We start from the raw sequence: 21,695 nt of genomic DNA, 5'->3' as shown, positions 1-21,695 counted from the left end.
TGAGATCGTATGCTGTCCCACTGCTAAATTGTTGCGTTTATATTTTTTTGTTCAGTGTATATAGGGACGCTTTCTCTATGGAGTTCTGCTGCAGCCCATGGGCTCCTCTGTCTGTCTACACCAGGTATCATTGCAGTGATCAGGCTTCCGTCAGCATCTGTCATGGGCATTTCTTAGAATCTCCTACATCACGTTCTACAACAGAATAATACGTCAAGTATGCCATACAATAAGTCACTGGACTAGGTTTATTACTGTGTCACATACCACATTTCAAACACTTTGTTTGGCATCTTTGTCCAAAATCAGTGCCATTAGACTAGTGAAATGAGCATTGTGACTGATGAAAAATGGATCATATTGTTAAAAAAAAAAACGAACATATCTGTTGAGAGTCATGACATAGATGGAGGTGCAAGACCATATTTAGGTATAATTACAAATCACTCCCAAGCCTCTCAATCTCATTCAGACAGAATGTCATATCTTGGTGGGAGAGCTGCGGTGAGATTACTATCATGCGGAAGAAGTTGACTCGTCCACCCTGAGGCTGGTAGCCCAACATCATAGTACCCTGCTTCATCATTCGCTCCTTAATCACTGGAGCCACCTGTTGATGAAGACACAAGATCACCCAAGAATTGTATCAGCCAGACAGACAAACTAACTGGATTAAAATGTAGATATCATAGCAATTGAGGTAAAACAAATAAATAACTGGAATCATAGTAAGCACTTCACACACCAACCTTTGACAATCTGTCATTGTAGTCTGGACTGTTCTCCTTTCCCCTCAGACTGGGTGGTATGAACCAGAAACACACGTTCACAAACAACGGCTGTTCAACAGAACAAAAGCGGAAGACATAGGTGAGATAAATGGGAGAAGAAAATGTTTTCTATGTATTTGCTAAAACAACGACTCACCTTCCCTATAAGTTCAAAGCCCTCTCTTCTCTTCATCTCCTCCACCAGATATCTATGGTTGGACGGTCAACACACAGATCAGTGTTCCACATCATTTGAACATCTTTCATTGACATACAGTACCAGTCAAAAGTTTGGACACGTACTTATGCAAGTTTTTTTGTATTTTCTACATTGTAGAATAATAGTGAAGGCATCAACTATGAAACAACACATGAAATCATGCAGTAACCAAAAAAAAAGGGGTTCATGGTCAAATTGCTGCAAAGAAACCACCACTAAAAGACACCAATAATAAGAAGAGACTTACTTGGGCCAAGAAACACAAGCAATGGACACTAGACCGGTGGAAATCTGCCCTTTGGTCTGAAGAGTCCAAATTTGACATTTTTGGTTCCAACTAAGAATACCGAAGAGTTAATTAAATTATTTTGAAAACGCAATTAAGGGAATGAACTGGAATGATATTTTGTCCTATACAGATGTGGAAGCTGATCGTCAGGTTTTTCTATCCACAATCCAGACTACAATAAATTGTTTCCTAAAGAAAACCAAATCCAAACCTGGCCAAAAGAGCACTCTTACTTGGCTAAATGTAGAAATCTGGAAATTGATGAAAGAACGCGATTATGCTCTAAAAACAGCCCTAAAAATCCAAATTAGAGCATGACAGACGTAGGTTTATCATGTTGAGAAATAAGGTGATGAAAGAAATCAGACAGCCCAAGGCAAACTTTTTTATTAACATAATTGGTGAAGCAAAGGGAAATTCTAAATTGGTCTGGGAGAATCTAAAAAAGTTAACAGGGAAAGACCATAGTAACACTGCAAAAAGACTAGAAATCATGGTGAATAACAATCTAACACAGGATGCAGTCGAAATAGCAATAGCCTTCAATTCCTACTTTATTGACTGTCAGGGTACTGACACAGAACCCCTTCACTGGTTTCTTGGGCTCAGTGCTAGTAAATGATGCTCAACCTGTCTTCATCATAAGGGAGGTTTCTGAGTCAAAGGTGAACAAGGTGATTAGCTCACTAAAGAACTCAGAAGCCAAATATGTGTTTGGGCTGGACTCAACCCTTCTTCAAAACTACAAAGAGTCACTCATTGGCCACATTACTAAAGGTCACCAACACATCTATTGGTCTGGGGGTGTTTCCAAGGGTATGGAAGTTGGCCATAATAACGGCCATCTTTAAAATCGGGTGACCTTGCTGACGTGAGTAACTACAGGGCCATTAGTATTCTACCTGTGGTGTTGAAGGTTGCTGAAAAGTGTGTAGCAGAACAACTGATTGCCCACCTCAACAACAACCTCTTCACATTACACTCGACGCAGTTTGGCTTCAGAGCGAAACACTCCACAGAAACTTCCAACTGCTTTCTTCTGGAAAATGTGAAGTCCAAGATGGACAAAGGGGGCCATGTTGGGGCTGTGTTTCTGGACCTAAGGAAGGCTTTTGATACTGTTAACCATGAGATTCTCATCACAAAATTGTCCAAATTCAACTTTTCCCCCGATGCCTTGATGGATGAAATCATACCTTGAAGGCAGAACTCAGTGTCAGAGAGAGCAATGAGCTGTCGCCCACTCTTAGCTATGTGCCCCAAGGGTCAATACTGAGGCCCCTCCTGTCCAGCCTGTGCATTAATGATCTGCCTTCTGTCTGTACTGGGACTGAAGTTCAAATGTATGCAGATGATACAGTGATGTGCACACAGAGAGCAAGCTGCACAAGAACTCACTACGGTAATGGTCCAGGTTACAAAGTGGCTCAGTGACTCGTGTTTGCATCTCAATGTGAAAAAAACTGTCTGCATGTTCTTCACAAAGAGGGCAACAGATGCTACTGAGCCAGATGTCAATATGTCAGGGGAGAAGCTCCAGGTGGTATCTGATTTTAAATACCTTGGCATCATACTTAATTCCAACCTCTCTTTTAAAATCCATGTGAAAAAGGTCATTCAAATAACCAATTCAACCTAGCTAATTTCCGATTTATACGTAATTGTTTGATACAGAGGTAGCAAAACTGTACTTCAAATCTTTGATTCTCCCCCACTTAACATACTGCTTGACTAGTTGGGCCCAAGCTTGCTGTACAACATTAAAACCCATTCAGTGTCTACAAACAGGCTCTCAAAGTACTTGATAGGAAGCCCAATAGCCATCATCACTGTTACATCCTCAGAAAGCATGAGCTCCTGAGTTGGGAAAATCTTGTGCAATACATCGACACGTCTTCTATTCAAGATCCTAAATGGCCTGGCTCCCCCTCCACTCAGTATTTTTGTTAAACAGAAAACCGAAACATATGGCAGCAGATCCACAATGTCTGCCATGAGAGGTGACTGTATAGTTTCCTTAAGGAAAAGCACCTTTAGAAAATCCGCTTTCTCTTTGAGAGCTTCCCATGTCTGGAATACACTGCCATCAGACACACATAACTGCACCACCTATCACACTTTCACAAAAAACATGAAGACATGGCTAAAGGTCAATCAGATGTGTGAACATAATCCCTAGCTGTGTATTGCCGCTTTCCATGTTGTCTGTAGCTTGTGAGGTGTGGAAACACTGTTGCTTTTATGGATTTTGTCTTGTTGCTTTTTGTGCTATGTTGCTCTGTCTTTACGCTGTCTTGCTTGTCCTATGTTGCTCTGCATGCTCATTGATTGTCTGTATTGTAATTGTTTTTAATAACCTGCCCAGGGATGGCGGATGAAAACTAGCCACCTGGCTAAAACTGGCACTTTTACTGAAACGTTGATTAATGTGCACTGTCCCTGCAAAAATAAACTCAAACCGCTGCATCTTTGTGAGACACAGAGTAGGTAAACAGATGACCTCTACATGTGTGGTTCACACCGTGAAGCATGGAGGTAGTGGTGTGATGGTCTGTGATTTACTGTCTGATTTATTTAGAATTCGAGGCCCATTTAAGCATTCTGCAGCGATACGCCATCCCATCTGGTTTGCGCTTAGTGGGACTATCATTTGTTGCTTTTCAACAGGACAATGACCCAACACATCTCCAGGCTGTGTAAGAGCTACATGACCAAAGAGAGTGATGGAGTGCTGAATCAGATGACCTGGCCTCCACAATCACCCAACCTTAACCTAATTGAGATAGGTTACTTTGAAAAATCTCAAAAATAAAATATATATTTGTATATAACACTTTTTTGGTTACTTCATGACTCCATGTGTGTTATTTCATAGTTTTCACCATTATTCTACAATGTAGAAAATAGTAAAAATAAAGAAAAACCCTTGAATCAGTAGGTGTCCAAACTTTTGACTGTACTGTAGATTCGATACATAAAAATACAAAAAAATGACACCTCTAAGGTGTGTTAGGTAAGGAGCTTGACTAGTCAGACTTACAGCAGTAGGTTTGTGAATGTCTATGTTTGTACCTTGTATGGGTGAAAGCCCTGTCAACACGCTCTTCCAAGCCTTTTGACCCTACAGCTTTCCACATCAACCACAGCTTCAGGCAGTCAACCTTACGGCCACACTGTATCGACTTGTCCCCTGTGTCCAGACTCGTGTCATAGAACTTGTCCTGCTGGAAGAGGTACTTTGCATCCGCACTGTGGCAATGTTTCAATAGGTGCTGTGGAAAAGGGGAAGAGATCAAGAATAGCTGAGATTTAAAAAAAAAAAATTTAAAAATGGCAACAGACCAACCATAACTGAAAAGACAAAACAGGTATCAAACAGTCACGACAGGAAAGAAGGAGAACTATAGAAAGCATGGTCTTTAAACCTGTGGTGCCCAGGCCCCTGCTCAACCCCACGGACCCGTGGTACTGGAACATTCCAGGAATTCCTTTGATTGGCAGAGAGCAGGTTTACTGGCATGCCAGACCCCACGAAACCTGGGCACTGGTAAAGTACCACAACAAGGGAACAATGTAACTCAGACACACATAGCAGTCTGTCTATGCGGGTCGCTACAATATCCTTACAATTTTTTCAATGTAATTTCCCTTTTTTTGGACACCAAATTATTGGGCATTTTAGCTAACCTTCCACTCAGTGTCACATAACATGGAGTGGAATGTTCGCTAAAAACACTAGCAACCAGGCTACCAAATTATAAATGGAATCTTCAAATTTATGACATGAAAGGATGTGATTAGCCATTTTCTTTAATATAGACCCCCTCCCCCGTTTACAGTTGACTACTGGAGGGAATGCTCACAAAAGTTTGTGTATACCCCTTCAAATTAATGGATCCGACCATTTCAGCAACACCCGTTGCTGACGTGTATAACATTGACAAACATTGGCAGTAGAATGGCCTTACTGAAGAGCCCAGTGACTTTCAACATGGCAGTCATAGGATGCCACCTTTCCAACAAGTCAGCTTGTCAACTTTCTGCCCAGCTAAAGCTGCCCAGGTCAACTATAAGTGATGTTATTGTGAAATGGAAACAGCTATGAGGAACGACACAGCCACGAAGTGGTAGGCCACATAAGCTCGAGAACAGGGCGGCAGTATAGCCTAGTGGTTAGAGCGTTGGACTAGTAACCGAAAGGTTGCAAGTTCAAATCCCCGAGCTGACAAGGTACAAATCTGTTGTTCTGCCCCTGAACAGGCAGTTAACCCACTGTTCCTAGGCCGTCATTGAAAATAAGAATTTGTTCTTAACTGACTTGTCTAGTTAAATAAAAGGTAAAAAAAAAAAAAAAAAAAAAAAAACACAGGACCGCCGGGTGTTGAAGCATGTAAAAAAACGCCTGTCCTCGGTTGCAACACTCACTACAGAGTTCCAAACTGTCTCTGGAAGCAACGTCAACACAAGAACTGTTCGTTGGGAGCTGCACACAAGCTGTGTGATCACCATGCACAACGCCAGGCGTTGGCTGGAGTGGTGTAAAGCTCACCGCCATTGGACTCTGGAGCAGTGGAAACGCATTCTCTGGAGTGATGAGTCACGCTTAACCAATCTGGGTTTGGCGGACGCCAGGAGAACGCTACTGACCCAAAAGCGGTGCCAACTGTAAAGTTTGGTGGAGGAGGAATAATGGTTCAGGCTAGGCCCCTTAGTTCCAGTGAAGGGAAATAACGGAAATAATACAATGACATTCTAGACGATTCTGTGCTTCCAACTTTGTTGTAACAGTTTGGTGTTACAAACATGTTTCAGCATGACAATGCCCCCGTGCACAAAGTGAGGTCCAAACAGAAATGGTTTGTCGAAATGTGGAAGAACATGACTGGCCTGCACAGAGCCCTGACCTCAACCCCATTCAACACCTTTGGGATGAATTGGAACGCCAACTGTGAGCCAGGCCTCATCGCCCAACATCAGTGCCTGATCTCACTAATGTTATTGTGGCTGAATGGAAACAAGTCCCTGCAGCAATGTTCCAACATCTAGTGAAAAGCCCGACCAGAAGAGGCTGTTATAGCAGCAACATGGGGGGGACCAACTCCATATTAATGCCCATGATTTTGAAATGAGATGTTTGACGAGCAGGTGTCCACATACCTTTGGTAATGTAGTGCACCTTTGTAATGAGTGATTTTCAAGACGGCAACACCAATGACATACAACTTAAGGACATTTATCTTAGTAAAAAAATAAAATAATAATAATAGCCTTTAATATCAGTGGTGTAAAGTACTAAAGTAAAAATTCTTGAAAGTACCAAAGTCGTTTTTTTGGGTAATCTGTACATTAATTTATATTTTTGACAACTTTACTTCACCTTTTTTTACCCCTTTTCGTTGTAGTTACAATCTTGTCCATCGCTGCAACTCCCGTACAGACTCAGGAGTGATAAAGGTCAAGAGCCATGCGTCCGCCGAAACACGACCCTGCCAAGCCGCACTGCTTCTTGACACACTGCCTGCTTAACCCGGAAGCCAGCCGCACCAATGTGTTGGAGGTAACACCATACAACTGGCGACCAAAGTCAGCGTGCATGCGCCCGGCCTGCCACAAGGAGTTGCTGGAGCGCAATGGGACAAGGACATCCCGGCCAGCCAAACCCTCCCCTAACCCGGACAACGATGGGCCACATTGTGCACCGCCTCATGCTTAGCAGGACAGGAAAATTGTCTAATTCACACACTTATCAAGAGAACATCCCATGTCATCCCAACTGCCCCTGATCTGGTAGACACATGCCTCATTTGTAAAAGTGTTGGACCATGCCCCTGGCTATCTGTAAATGTTTGTAAAAAATAATTAAAAAATAAAACATTGCCATCTTGTTTACTTTATATAATAAACCAAATATTTTGTTTAAATATTTTTGATACTATACTGGGTGACTTTCACTTAAGTCATTTCTATTAAAGGCATCTTTACTTTTACGCAAGTATGACAAATGAGTACTTTTTTTTATATATATATATATCTTTACACACATGGTTGTCGTCACCCTACCTTCACATTTCTCACTGTCAATCGTGAATTATAAAGTTTTACTTGTGAAACAACCAACCTGCCAACCATTTGATCTCAATCAGTTTCATGTGAAAATGCATTTAGATGTTAGTTATGTAGTTTTTCAATTATGTACAGTGAGTGGATTTTTAGAGTTGATGGCATTAAACTGTAGTATAGCTGTGTTTTGTTTCAATCAAAATCACATTTTGCCTCGTGGCGGCGCGCACACGTGAGCTGTTTTCTTTTACATTAACGTTATACTATTTGGTTCTGTTATGTACAATAGGCCTACTATCATTATGTGATCTTGCAGACATTGATTCAGCTTTGCTCTGAATTTATTAAAACAAACACCATTCAGAGTAGCTTGTTCCGTACAAGTAGAGCAGAGACTGTGCGCAAGTAGAGAATCCCGCACATGCGCAGACGTGTTGAGACCATTAGACCCTGGGAATATGGATCAAGAAAAATGGGATCCGCAGCCAATACGTTCACTCCAAACTGCATGTCGACATATAAATTGTATCCAGCAGTTAATCTGACTATGGGTAAGTAGAACAAAACGGATTACTTGCCCAAATATCCCTTTAAACAAGTATAAAGGACTTGCATTTTATCATAGACAAACAGTTCAATCCATTAAAAAAAACATGTATGATGTGTAAATATTTGTCATTTTAAAGTGAATTTTATGGTTGCAAAGGCAAGGGACGCAAACTTCATCGCATCTCAAGAACAACCCTTTGGTGTGGATCTCGTGAAGGGGTGTCTTACTGTGGTGTCCTTGAGCAGAATGGCTGAACACTGCAAGCCCGTCAGCATCATCTTGTGTGGATTCCAAGTCACTGAATCGGCTCTGATCACAAACACATCATTACACTCGAGTCAAAGTCCTATGTTGAGCCATTCAGAAGGCTTACCCAGTCATGCGAGACATCAAGACACCTAATCTATACTTTGGTACACAAGCACACACAGGCTGAATTCATTGAAAAGCTTTTTGCAGCAGCAGCACATTTAGATGTTTTGTGTACAACTTAAATCCAGTAACTGTATTCCGAGCATGCAGTCCTACCTCTCAACTCCTCTCATGAGATGTTTGTGTTCCTTTGAGAAGAGAACACTCCCTCCCCAGGCTGCCTGTGCCAAACCACAAGAGAATGCCAGTCAGTACAGATGTAGGATCTTACATTTGATTACCCCGTTGCAGAAGAACTTTTGTGCAACGCAGGAAACTTTAATTTGTAGTGTTTGAGGTTTAAAAATGCTTCTGAAATTCATTAATTTAGACTTGATTTTCGCGCATGAGAAATTCATCAACCCCTTCAAAAACCCATGAATTCTAATCCAAATAATTTTCCTGCTATAGCAAAGTGGCTCAAATTAAGATCCTACATCTGTATTCTTCAGGTCAAAATACATGGGAAAGCTGGTCAACTGTTGAAAAGGATGTAAATTAGCCACTGTCGATCTTTTACATTCTTTTGGGAATGGGGTATGAAGTTCTGATCAACATAATAGATGCCGTCAGGCATAATCTTGACAGAAGACTACTTTTGTGATCTGAAAACATTGGACAAAGTTGGATTCTGGAGTGAAAGATCACTTAAATATATATATATATTTTTTAAACTCACATCAACATGCATCCACAACCCCTGTCTGTCACAGATGTCAGCGATGGGCTCCAGTGGGTCAAAGGCGCCTTGTACAGTCGTTCCTGATGTGGCATGGACAAAGAATGGCACTGCCCCCTGGTAGGTGAAGAGGGGTAATGAAAGATGCCCTTGCATCTCTACTTGCTGCCTTGTAGTGTGATATGTGCATTGCCGACAGACAACTAGGAATTGCAGATAAAATATTTTAAATGCTAATAGAGTACTAGGAATTCATCAGATCCTTGTGCAAGATATCACTGATTGTCTATTGGCAATTCCTACTGTTATCGGTATAAATACTGAATTTCACAGCACATAAAATAGAATTTACACAGTAAATTAAAAAGGTAAACAGTAAACTTGCTTGAGATTTCGCCAGCTCAATTGTCTCACCAAGGTCTTCTGGAATCATGCAACCCCTTCAGGACAACAGTGTTAAAATCTGTAAATCATGTATGCCTAAGAATGATGAGATGACTGACAAGAGTCACAAAGAAAGGTTCTGATCACTTTACCTGTCATCCACTTTGACCTTAAACACGTTCTCGGTCCCAATACCCTGAAATGCAGCCGCTTTCATCACAGAGTAGTGGCTCTGGAGGAAAGTTTGGGTATAATGAATGAATGGGAAGTTGAATAGTGTATTACTTCAACCATACAGTCCATTTTCCCCACCTGTTGAGATGTAAAGACAGCTAGTCGAGGGAGGGACCACATTCCCTTTAGTTTTACTTCTGGGAAGGCCCGGTAGCGTGCTACGTTCATGGCATACATGTTAGACATGGTGCCGCCTGGGCAGAAGATGCCATCTCCCTCTGCCCACCCAACTAGAGAACGTAGCTTGGAGAGTACCTCGTCTTCCATCAGAACAAACACTGGAGCCACCTCGTAGGTATACCTGTAAAAGAACAGTCCATCACAAGCATCTTCATACCAAAACATACTTTATGGTATGTATATGTGCATATAAATATATATTGCTTTCTCCTACTGGCTAGTGTTAAGAGCCTCCGTAAGGAATCGTCCTGTCAAGGCATGGTAGTCCACCCCTGCAAAGAGCTGATTGAAGAACCGCGGATGATCTGAAAAGAGACATGCGCTTTACTGTAGTGCATGCATTCAGGACCGTCCCAAGCCATCGCATTTACCAAGAATCTAATGTAACCAAAAACCACACTCATCTCCGTCTGTCTAATGTTTCCCTGTGGGGGTTGGGTTAGCTCTGGTCCTAGGCGCTAGTGCGGCTAGCAGCAAACCGCCCTAACAACCTGGACAGAGCTAGGGAAGGGGGGGGGGGGGGGGGGGGCGACAACTTACTGGTCTTGACACTGTACTTGGCCACATCCCGTATTCTCTGCAGCAGTTGGTGTTGCGGCTCCCCATTCTCTCGCAGCTCCAGATCTAGCAGAGCAGCTAACTCCTCTGGCTCGCGCCACTCACACACCTGTGACCAGGGGTAGAACAAGCACAGGCAACCCATCAAAATACAGCACTGAGTAGTATGTACCTCCATGTTTGATTGTGATGCACACAGTCAGGTGTGAAGAAAATGTCAGTTAACTTACAGGCAATTCCAATTTGAAAATCTTTATACTCTCTTTGGATAATTCATTCCAATCATTTAAAAGTTAACAGCAGGTATATTGCATGTAAGTTTAAGTATTTTGATATGTTCATAAGTGACAAAGATTCTGATTTTTCACTTTAAAATGTAAAAAAAAAAAAAATTATTGCAAAGAAACTACTATGCACACGGACTACTTATAACAAACGGAACAAATCATCATTCTTTTACCAAACTTTGCATCTGCACTCTTCAAGTAAATGTGTTTTTGTAAAATTCTGTGGAAACTGTTAAAAGTAGTCCTTGTGTAGTATGGTCTGGTTAACTTTGCAATCATTGGTTTTTGTTTGCCATACGTTTTAAAGTGAAAACGGAGTCTGTGTCACTTACCGTGGAATTGCGTTTATTTTTATTCAACAAGGCACTTAAATAACACTGGGAAAAATTTTTTGCCAAAGAAATTAACTTTTTGTCCTGAATACAAAGCACTATGTTTGGGGCAAATCCAAAACAACACATCACCAAGTACCACTCTTCATATTTTCAAGCATAGTGATGGTTGCATCGCGTTATGGGTATATCGTGTTATGGTATGATTATCATCGACAAGGACTAAGGAGTTCAGGATAAAAATAAACGGAACACAGGTATAAGCACTGGCAAAATCCCAGAGAAAACCCTGGTTCAGTCTGCTCTCCAATATACACTGGGATCCTAATTCCTGTCTCAGCAGGACAAAAACCTAAAACACAAGGACAACTCTACACTGGAGTTGCTTAACAAGACATGGAATGTTCCCGAGTGCCATGGTTAGTTTTGGCAATGATCAACAATCAACTTGACAGACCGTGAAGAATTATTTTAAGAATAAAGTACAAATATTGTACAATCCAGGTTTGCAAATCTCTTAACAGACTTACTCAAAAAGCCACCAAAGCTGCTTCACCAAATATTGACTTAGGGGTGTGAACACTTATGCAAATTAAATATTTCTGTACTTAATTTTCAATAAATTTGCAACAACTTGTTTTCACTTTGTCATTATGGGCTATTGTGGGTAGATGGGTGATAAATAAAATATTGAATGCCATTATGAATTCAGGCTCTAACAACAAAATGTGGAATAAGGCAAAGGGTACAAACACTTTCTGAAGGCACTCTATATGGCACAATGCAGAGAACAGGCATGTTAGGCTAGAGATTAAGACAGTTAACAGGGATGTGAGACCTTCTCTTTGACGTCTGTGCCTTTACATAGCACCTCCTCAACGATGACTTTAAAAGCCTCGGTCAGGAAGAGCTGGCCTTCACTGTTGTCCAGGAGAGGTTCATTCATTTCCTGCTGACCATACAGGGGAGAAGGTCCTGTAGTTGTCCCATCGTCCAACCAGGAAAAAGGAGAGAGGGTTGAATAGAGTTGTAGTAGTTTCATGATACTGCATTGTTGAGTCAGTAGTTAAAGTCAATCATTAGAACTACCAACAAGTTCTTTGCATGTTTACGGTCTTTACACAATAGCAATTCATGGTATTGTAGATATCTATTCACAGGCTCTAGAACCCTGGACAGTGCACCCTCCTCCCGTCAGATAACACACAAACATTCCAAATCACCTTGCTCTGAAACAACACTCTGATTACTCCACCAGTCAAGAAAGGAAGACCATCCCAGGTTCCAGAATCTAGGTAGGTGACTCATGACTTAAAACCACAGTCTGCAAATAAGACCAAACAGAAACAATTGAGCAAATGCATCCCTTGACAGTCCACATTTCTAAGGGGTCATTTACACTACATACATTTATGGAAGCAAAACAAAAAAATATATAACCTGCATATTAGAGGTCAACCGATTAATCGGAATGGCCGATTAAATAGGGCCGATTTCAAGTTTTCATAAATCGGTAATCGGCCTTTTTGGACACGATTATGGCTGATTACATTGCACTCTACAAGGAGACTGCGTGGCAGGCAGGCTGACTACCTGTTATGCGAATGCAGTAAGGAGCCAAGATAAGTTTAATGCTAGCTAGCACCTTATCTTAGAAAAAAAACTATGAATCTTAAACATAATCACTAGTTAACTACACATGGTTGATGATATTACTAGTTTATCTAGCTTGTCCTGCGTTGCATATAATCGATGCGGTGCCTGTTCATTTCTCATCAAATCACAGCCTCCTTCGCCAAACGGGTGATGATTTAACAAGCACATTCGTGAAAAAAAGCACTGTTGTAGCACCAATGTGTACCTAACCATAAACATCAATGCCTTTCTTAAAATCAATTCACAAGTATATATTTTTAAACCTGCATATTTAGTTAACATTGCCTGCTAACATGAATTTATTTTAACTAGGGAAATTGTGTCACTTCTCTTGCGTTCTGTGCAAGCAGAGTCAGGGAATATGCAGCAGCTTTTTTGGTCCTCCAATAATCGGCATCGGAGTTGAAAAATCATAATCCTCGACCTCTACTGCATATACACATAATTGTAGAGTAAAGATGCAAATCTCGTGCGTCCCCTTACCTAGTAGGTAGTGTACGAGACAGCCCCTAGACTTGCTCCCATCCGAGCAGTAACATGCATAATTGGGCACATTCCTCTGTGTTGGACTCATGCCAGATCTCACAACGCCTGGATAGGTATTTGAAGTAACATCATATGTAAGAGCAATCTGTCAGTTGATGACATAGCACACAACCATTGGTGGATGCTTGCAACATCTGAGCAGGGGAACGCGAACAGAGTCTCCTCAAGCCAAATGCTCCTACAGTAATTGGTTGTGTTGCCCTGCTCAGACGTTGCATGCATCAACCAATGGTAGAGTGCCACGTCATTGACTGACAGATTGCTATAACATATGATGTTGATACTGATACTTAAAATACCTATCCAGAGGTTGTAAGATCTGGCATGCAATCAGCACCCAAAATCTTAATAGCAGAGCAATCTTTTTAAAACAGCTGAAATATACAGAATAAAAATACACAACATGTAAAGTGTTGGTTCCATGAGCTGAAATAAAAGCTCCAAGAAATGTTCCAGATGCACAAAAAGCTTCTCTCTCAAATGTTGGGCACAAATTTATTTACATCCCTGTTAGTGGGCATTTCTCCTTAAGATAATCCATCCATCTGACAGGTGTGGCATATCAAGAAGTTGATTAAACAGCATGATCATTACACAGGTGTACCTTCTGCTGGGGACAATAAAAGGCCACTCTAAAATGTGTTATTTTGTTGCACAACAATGCCACAGATGTCTCAAGTTGAGGGAGAGTGCAATTGGCAAGCTGACTGCAGGAATGTCTAAAAATAGTTTTGAAAGGTCATCAAACAGGGAATTCCTTGTCGTGGAAACTGAGGCAACTTTCTAGAGATCAGACTTCATGATTTGACCTTGTTTTAAATCAGAATTCCCAGTTGTATTGAAAGCACCATATATCCAGAAATACTGTAAATAATGAAGAGATGGTCTTGTCTCCGCCCTATCAAATGGGAGTTGTTGTCCAGCAGACAGATTTAACTGGAGTGGACCCTGTCGCTTCGCCCCCTCCCCTCTGGTATATCTCTTTCGCCTGTGTGACTCGGACTGTGAAATCTGACACCACTTGAAGCTGGGATGTTTCGCCTACCATTTCAGTCGCTCTTCTAACTGTCCAACTATTGGCTAAACGCGATGGTCACATTCCCCTGCTCAGACATTGCACGCATCAACCAACGGTTGCGTGCTGTCATTAACACTGTCATCGACTGATAAATTGCTATAACATATGATGTGATTAGCTGATACGTTAAATACCTATCCATGCATTGTAAGATCTGGCATGCAACAACAACGCCTGGTCAGAGGAACACACCCTAGGTCACAGCCACTAACAATACACATGCCTGCAACGCAGGATGGATTCGTCGCTCTAGCACATTCAGAGATCGATTTATAGCAAACTTTATCAAAGTAATCAAAAAAAAAAAAAAAAATTATATATATATATATATATATATATATATATATATATATATATATATATATATATATATAGAGAGAGAGAGAGAGAGAGAGAGAGAGAGAGAGAGAGAGAGAGAGAGAGAGAGAGAGAGAGAGAGAGAGAGAGAGAGAGAGAGAGATTTTTTACAAATAACACTTTCGGTTATTCATAGTCGGACAATATTAATATGAGCTGAAAGGTCAGTTCCTAATATGTTCAGGAAGCCAAGCTAAAGCCCTGTCTGATGTTCAGAAGAGAGGGGCATAAGTTTTGATCAAGAGAGACCTTTAGAAAATATGCAAATGTTCTCTAAGACAAAACATACAAATATGTATTTTACAGTTACAAGCAAGGTAAAATCTTAGTGAGTCATTTAATAATTTGATTGTACTATATTTTGAAAACATACAAGTCACTTCAAGCCTTATATGTTTTGTTGAAAAGGAAATACATAATTCAGATTTAATATTTTCAGATTTGTACAGTGTACTTGAGCTTGTGTCCTCAAATGTGACTAACGTTATACCTCCGCAATTTATACAATTTTTGGGAAAAAAATACCAGAACAGTATTGGAGTATGGAGCATGAATAGTTGTTTATCGCCCTCATGATAAATAATCACCTTTGGGATTACATAGATTAGCCTACATTTTATTTACGCTAAAATTCTAATGGTAAAATCAATTTAGTAAAGGTTCAGCTGCTAGCTAACGTTAACATTAAGCTAACTAGCTAATCATAAGCAGCACGTGTTTCAAGTTAGAAAAAAGAATAACGAAATAAAAATCACCTTTATGATAAAGTATTGCATGCATCATCGAATTTGCAGACTAATGTGAAATGACCTACTATTAATAATGTGATGAGTAGGTTGGATAGTCATAAATTAGGCTAATAATATACTCACGTTCACAAAAGAAAATTCTGCTTTTCTTCTTTCTTTGCACACATCCAGAGCCCAACCCCAGCTAGAGAGACATTTTTAAGGATGGTCATTTTTAAAGAGGACCCGAGAAAAACGTGCCCTTTTATAAACAAAATTCATGCAATTCTACAACTAATTACTTTTCATGACTAAATAGTCTTTCATACTATAACAATTACACAATAAGAAACTCTACTGACAAACTGAGATCAATAAAAACGACCTTGTATTGAATGCAAACATCTAATCGATGCCTTTGAAAAGGGGAGACATATTGTAGGCTATGACGTCCATCTAGATTAATTTATTGTCCTACAAAAAAACTTTCCAGGACCCTGGACTCCTACTATAAAGATAGAATATACGCACTCACCGAAAATATGGCTGATACTCTCCACTATAGTGTCAAAACTTTAGTTTTTCTGGATCAAAATGGGGTTTAGGTGGTGGGCGTGGCCAAGTGCGTGATCACTGGTGCTGTTTCCGACCGAACATTTTCGAGACTCGCTTGTTGGCTCCAGTGACACAATGTAGCTGTTTTAAAGCTAATTTCCTGCAATTCTACACATTTTTCCATGTGGTGGAGATGAAATTTTGCAGTTTTAAAAAAGTTTGCTGCAATTTTACACATTTGGCCATGGTTTATGCTATCTCAATGGGGCCCCCATGCCATGACAAAAATTCATCTGAATGCAGTTTTGAAAATGTTTGATTCTCCTTTACTGTCTAGCTTTTACTTAGGTCATTGTTAATTCTCAAAGAGGATCTTATTGAACAATTTACTGGTCCATTATCTTTTCTACATAGTTTATATCTGGTTTTAGTCATTCAAGTTTACTCTGAAAACGTTTTCCACACAATTTTTGTTTTTACTGTTTTTATTCATGTTATTTATTTTGCCTTTATTTAACCAGGTAGGCTAGTTAAGAACAAGTTCTAATTTACAACTGCGACCTGGCCAAGATAAAGCAAAGCAGTGCGACACAAACAACAACACAGAGTTACACATGGAATAAACAAAACATACAGTCAATAACACAATATCAAAAAAAGTCTATATACAGTGTGTGCAAATGAGGTAAGATAAGGGAGGTAATAAGGCAATAAATAGGCCACAGTGGCAAAATAATTACAATTTATCAATTAAACACTGGAGTGATAGAGACTGGAGTGATGTGTGCAGAAGATGAATGTGCAAGTAGAGATACTGGGGTGCAAAGGAGCAAAACATTTTTTTAAATAACAGTATGGGGATGAGGTAGTTGGATGGGCTATTTACAGATGGGCTATGTATAGATGCAGTGATCTCTGACAGCTTGTGCTTAGGGAGATATGAGTCTCCAGCTTCTGTGATTTTTGCAATTCGTTCAAGTCATTGGCAGCAGAGAACTGTAAGGAAAGGCGGCCAAAGGAGGAGTTGGCTTTGGGGGTGACCAGTGAAATATATCTGCTGGAGCACGTGCTACGGGTGGGTGCTGCTATGGTGACCAGTGAGCTGAGATAAGGCGGGGCTTTACCTAGCAAAGACTTATAGATGACCTGGAGCCAGTGGGTTTGGCGACAATATGAAGCGAGGGCCAGCCTATGAGAGCATACAGGTCGCAGTGGTGGGTAGTATATGGGGTTTGGTGACAAAATGGATGGCACTGTGTGATAGACTGTATCCAATTTGCTGAGTAGAGTGTTGGAGGCTATTTTGTAAATGACATCGCCAAGTCAAGAATCGGTAGGATAGTCTGTTTTACGATGGTATGTTTGGTAGCATGAGTGAAGGATGTTTTTTTGCGAAATAGGAAGCCGATTCTAGATTTCATTTTGGATTGGAGATGCTTAATGTGAGTCTGGAAGGAGAGTTTACAGTCTAACCAGACACCTAGGTATTTGTAGATGTCCACATATTCTAAGTCAGAACCGTCCAGAGTACGGGCAGGCAGGTGCTGGTAGCGATCGGTTGAAGAGCATGCATTTAGTTTTACTTGCATTTAAGAGCAGTTGGAGGCCACGGAAGGAGTGTTGTATGGCATTGAAGCTCGTCAGGAGGTTAGGTAACACAGTGTCCAAAGAAGTGCCAAAAGTAATACAGAATGGTATAGTCTGTAGAGGTGGATCAGAGAATCACCAGCAGCAAGAGCGACATCCTTGATGTATACAGAGAAAAGTGTCAGCCCGAGAGTTGAACCCTGTGGCACCTCCATAGAGACTGCCAGAGGTCCGGACCACAAGCCCTTCGATTTGACACACTGAACTCTGTCTGAGAAGTAGTTGGTGAACCAGGCGAGGTAGTAATTTGAGAAACCAAGGCTGTTGAATCTGCCGATAAGAATGTGGTGATTGACAGAGTCAAAAGCCTTGGCCAGGTCTATGAATACAGCTGCACAGTATTGGACATAGGCAGCTCAACAAAAAAAAACAGTTAGGTGGCCCACCCAATACTTTTCTATGCAGACAAAAAACTGCATTAAGATAGGCTGTTTGCTCAATATTGGCAGTTGAGAATTTCGGTAGCCTAACTCAAGACAGGTTGCAGTTTTTTTTAATTTTCAAATATTGAAATGAGATGCTTTTCACTGACAACCTCAAATTTGTTATGCTATTTGTTATGCTGCATGCTGCTGCCCAAAATGCGAGCTTCCCATACAGAATGATAGCGGCCTCTAGTGGCCAAAAGGCTGTCTTAGCATGGGCAAAGTCACTGAGGGATTCCACCATTTTAATGTGGTCAACAGGGTGGGACTTCCAACCACCGGAGGTTGGTGGCACCTTAATTGGGGAGGATGGGCTCATGGTAATGGCTGGAGCGGAATCAGTGGAATGATATCAAACACAACAAACAAAATGGTTTCCATGTGTTTGATGCCATTCCATTCCCAGCCATTATTGTGAGCTGTTCTCCCATCAGCAGCCTCCACTGCTTCCAACTATATTGGCTGATCCCTTCTGATGACCCTGTTGGAGTCATGTCCAACCGGGTCATCAGGAGGGATTAGCCAATCGTGAAGAAGAAAATGGACTACTTCAAAATGTAGATTCTCAATGTGGACACTGTGTGGACAGACGTGAGTGCTATGGGTCGGTAGTCATTTAGGCAGGTTACCTTAGTGTTCTTGGGCACAGGGACTATTGTGGTCTGCTTGAAACATGTTGGTATTACAGACTCAGACAGGGAGAGGTTGAAAATGTCAGTGAAGACACTTGCCAGTTGGTCCGCGCCTGCTCAGAGTACACGTCCTGGTAATCCGTCTGGCCCTGCGGCCTTGTGAATGTTGACCTGTTGATCGGCTGCGGCAAGCATGGTCACACAGTCGTCTTGAACATCTGACGCTCTCATGCATGTTTCAGTGTTACTTACCTCGAATCGAGCATATAAGTTATTTAGCTCGTCTGGTAGGTTCGTGTCACTGGGCAGCTCTTGGCTGTGCTTCCCTTTGTAGTCTGAAATAGTTTGCAAACCCTGCCACATCTGACGAGCATCAGAGCTGGTGTAGTGCGATTCGATCTTAGTCCTGTATTGACGTGTCACGTTCTGACCTTAGTTCCTTTATTTTGTCTTTGTGTTAGTATGGTCAGGGCGTGAGTTGGGGTGGGCAGTCTATGTTCGTTTTTCTAGGTTGTGTTTATGTGTTTGGCCTGGTATGGTTCTCAATCAGAGGCAGGTATCGTTCGTTGTCTCTGATTGAGAATCATACTTAGGTAGCCTTTTCCCACCTGTGTTTTGTGGGTGAATGTTTTCTGTTTATTGTATGTCACCTTTCAGAACTGTTTCGTTTCATTCCCCGTTGTTATTTTGTTTAGTGTTCTGTTGAATAAATTAACATGGACACGTACCACGCTGCATCTTGGTCCTCTCCTTCCAACAGCCGTTACAAATCAAGGACCAAGCAGCATGGTATTGGGCAGCAGCGAGTTCTGGACTCCTGGACATGGGAGGAGATTTTGGACGGAGAGGGACCCTGGACACAGGCTGGGGAATATCGCCGCCCCCGGGAAGAGCTGGAGGCAGCCAAAGCCGAGAGGCGGCATTATGAGGAGCTAGCATGGCAGCGCAACAGGGAATAGAGGCAGCCCCTAACATTTCTTGGGGGGGGAACACGGGAGTGTGGCTAAGTCAGGTAGGAGACCTGAGCCAACTCCCCGTGCTTACCGTGGAGAGAGGTGGATCGGGCAGGCACCGTGTTATGCCGTGAGGTGCACGGTGTCCCCAGTGCGCAGGCATAGCCTGGTGCATTTCATCGCAGCACCTCGTATCGGCCGGGCTAGAGTGGGCATCGAGCCAGGTGCTATGAAGCCGGCTCAGCGCATCTGGTCTCCAGTGCGTCTCCCCGGCCCGGGGTACATGGCACCAGCCCTACGCACGGTGTCCCCGTTTCGCCAGCACAGCCCAGTGTGGTCTGTTCTACCCCGCCGCACTGGCCGGGCTACGAGGAGTATCCAGCCAGGAAGGGTTGTGCAGGGGCGCCACTTAAGTGGGCAGAGACTATGACGGAGTGGGGTCCACGTCCCACGCCAGAGCCGCCACCGCGTACAGACGCCCACCCAGACCCTCCCCTATAGGTTCAGGTTTTGCGGCCGGAGTCCGCACCTTTGGGGGTTACATGATGCTCTGCCTGTTTAATGGTTCATCGGAGGGCATAGAGGGATTTCTTTTAAGCTTCCGGGTTATAGTCCCGCTCCTCGAAAGTGGCAGCTCTACCTTTTAGCTCAGTGCGAATATTGCCTGAAATCCATGGCTTCTGGTTCGGGTATGTACGTACAGTCACTGTAGGGACGATGTCCTCAATGCACTTATTCATAAAGCCAGTGACTGATGTGGTGTACTCCTCAATGCCATCGGAAGAATCCCGGAACATATTCCAGTCTGTGCTAGCAAAACAGTCCTGTAGTTTAGCATTTGCTTCATCTGACCACTTTTTTATCGACCGAATCACTAGTGCTTTAATTTTTGCTTGTAAGCAGGAATCAGGAGGATATAATTGTGGTCAGGGGTGTGTGCTTAGTCCCCTTCTGTACTCCCTGTTCACCCACGACTGATTGGCAACGCACGTCTCCAACACAATCAAGTTTGCTGACGACACAACGGCGGGAGGCCTGATAACCGACAGCAATAAGAGTCAACAGGAGGAGTTCATTGACCTGTATTTTGGAGTACCTGTTTGAGGCTGTTTGGGTGATTAGTTGGACCAAATGTTATGTGTACAACATCTAAAGACCTACATTACTTCCGAGAGCATTGTCATTCCTAAAAGTATGTATTATGATGTTCTTGGAGCCTTTGTTTATGTTTATATCTCTGTCCCTTGAACTGCAGAACGAGCATTAGGAAGTCTATCGCTGGTGAGGTAAGTTTCTCAAAACCTAGTGAAATCTCAAAAAAGTGTCTGGCCACCTCTACAACATGCCACTTCCAGCAAAAATAGAGATTTGGTAAAAAAAAATGTTAAATTGTCCTTTAATTGTCTGCACATGGTTGTGAATTGTTGCATTATTCAAAAGTGTAATATGGTTTAGATGAGATGTTGTTTGTTAAAAGCATGCTTACTGGCTACTGTGATAGTTATGCTAAATATTGCTGCCCAGCAAGAAGGGTGGCATTACCGAGTCACATCCAAAGGTAAGGCAATGATGTCATGTAAATGAAAAACTAGAACTCTGTTTGCGACACCTCTGCTATGTCTCTACTCCACCTCTCATCAGTCGGAATAAAGCTTTAAATTCCACGTGAGCAACATCCCTTTTTTAAACCTGATTTGAAGTACGGATGGACATTTGTAAGAATGCCTGTGCTTGAGTAATCTCATGAAAAAAAAATTGTACTCAAGTACTTGCATGTCAGTGTGAAATGGGGCTGAAGGCCAAAATGTTTGAGGTATGTTATTGGTTGTTCCTACACTCTAAGAAAAAAGGGTTCCAAAAGGGTTATTCGGCTGTACTCATTGGAGAGCCCTTGTTGGTTCTAGGTAGAACCCTTTTGTTTTCAAGTGGAACTGTTTTGGGTTCCATGTAGAACCCTTTCCACAGTGGGTTCTACATGGAACCTGAAATGGTACAACCTGGAATCAACAAGGGTTCTTCAAAGGGTTCTCCTATGGGGACAGCCGAAGAACGCTTTCAGATTCTCGATAGCACATTTTTTCCTAAGAGTATATTACTGGTATTTCTGATACACACCTGGAAACAAAATGTAGCATATTTTCACATACTCAAAACAATTAACATG

The 21,695-nt window shown here is 41.9% G+C and overlaps 1 protein-coding gene across 3 annotated transcripts; it reads right to left on the bottom strand.

The window, feature by feature from the left end:
* Positions 1 to 220: 220 nt before the first annotated feature.
* On the bottom strand, positions 221 to 16,187 carry LOC110502320 (cysteine sulfinic acid decarboxylase). Of its 3 annotated transcripts, XM_021580262.3 has the most exons (16): positions 15,855 to 16,014; positions 15,464 to 15,524; positions 12,178 to 12,278; positions 11,793 to 11,929; positions 10,318 to 10,444; positions 9,992 to 10,082; positions 9,676 to 9,898; positions 9,516 to 9,595; positions 9,365 to 9,419; positions 8,980 to 9,096; positions 8,418 to 8,482; positions 8,117 to 8,198; positions 4,352 to 4,551; positions 928 to 979; positions 750 to 839; positions 221 to 610 (listed from the first exon to the last, which is right to left on the bottom strand). In XM_021580262.3, exons 3-16 carry the CDS (start codon positions 12,260 to 12,262, stop codon positions 437 to 439), a joined length of 1,578 nt encoding a protein of 525 aa, XP_021435937.2. In that variant the 5' UTR covers positions 12,263 to 12,278; positions 15,464 to 15,524; positions 15,855 to 16,014; the 3' UTR covers positions 221 to 436. The 3 variants fall into 3 exon arrangements, 2 of the variants coding, with proteins under 2 accessions (XP_021435937.2, XP_021435938.2); XR_016490918.1 differs by lacking the exon at positions 8,117 to 8,198 and having other exon boundaries at positions 15,855 to 15,984; XM_021580263.3 differs by lacking the exon at positions 15,464 to 15,524 and having other exon boundaries at positions 15,855 to 16,187.
* Between the last annotated feature and the right edge of the window lie 5,508 nt (positions 16,188 to 21,695).

This window comes from Oncorhynchus mykiss, chromosome 23 (assembly GCF_057628025.1).
Source record: "Oncorhynchus mykiss isolate SJ-2025 chromosome 23, ASM5762802v1, whole genome shotgun sequence".
NCBI lineage: Eukaryota > Metazoa > Chordata > Actinopteri > Salmoniformes > Salmonidae > Oncorhynchus > Oncorhynchus mykiss.
This window is presented reverse-complemented; position numbering and strand designations above follow the sequence as displayed.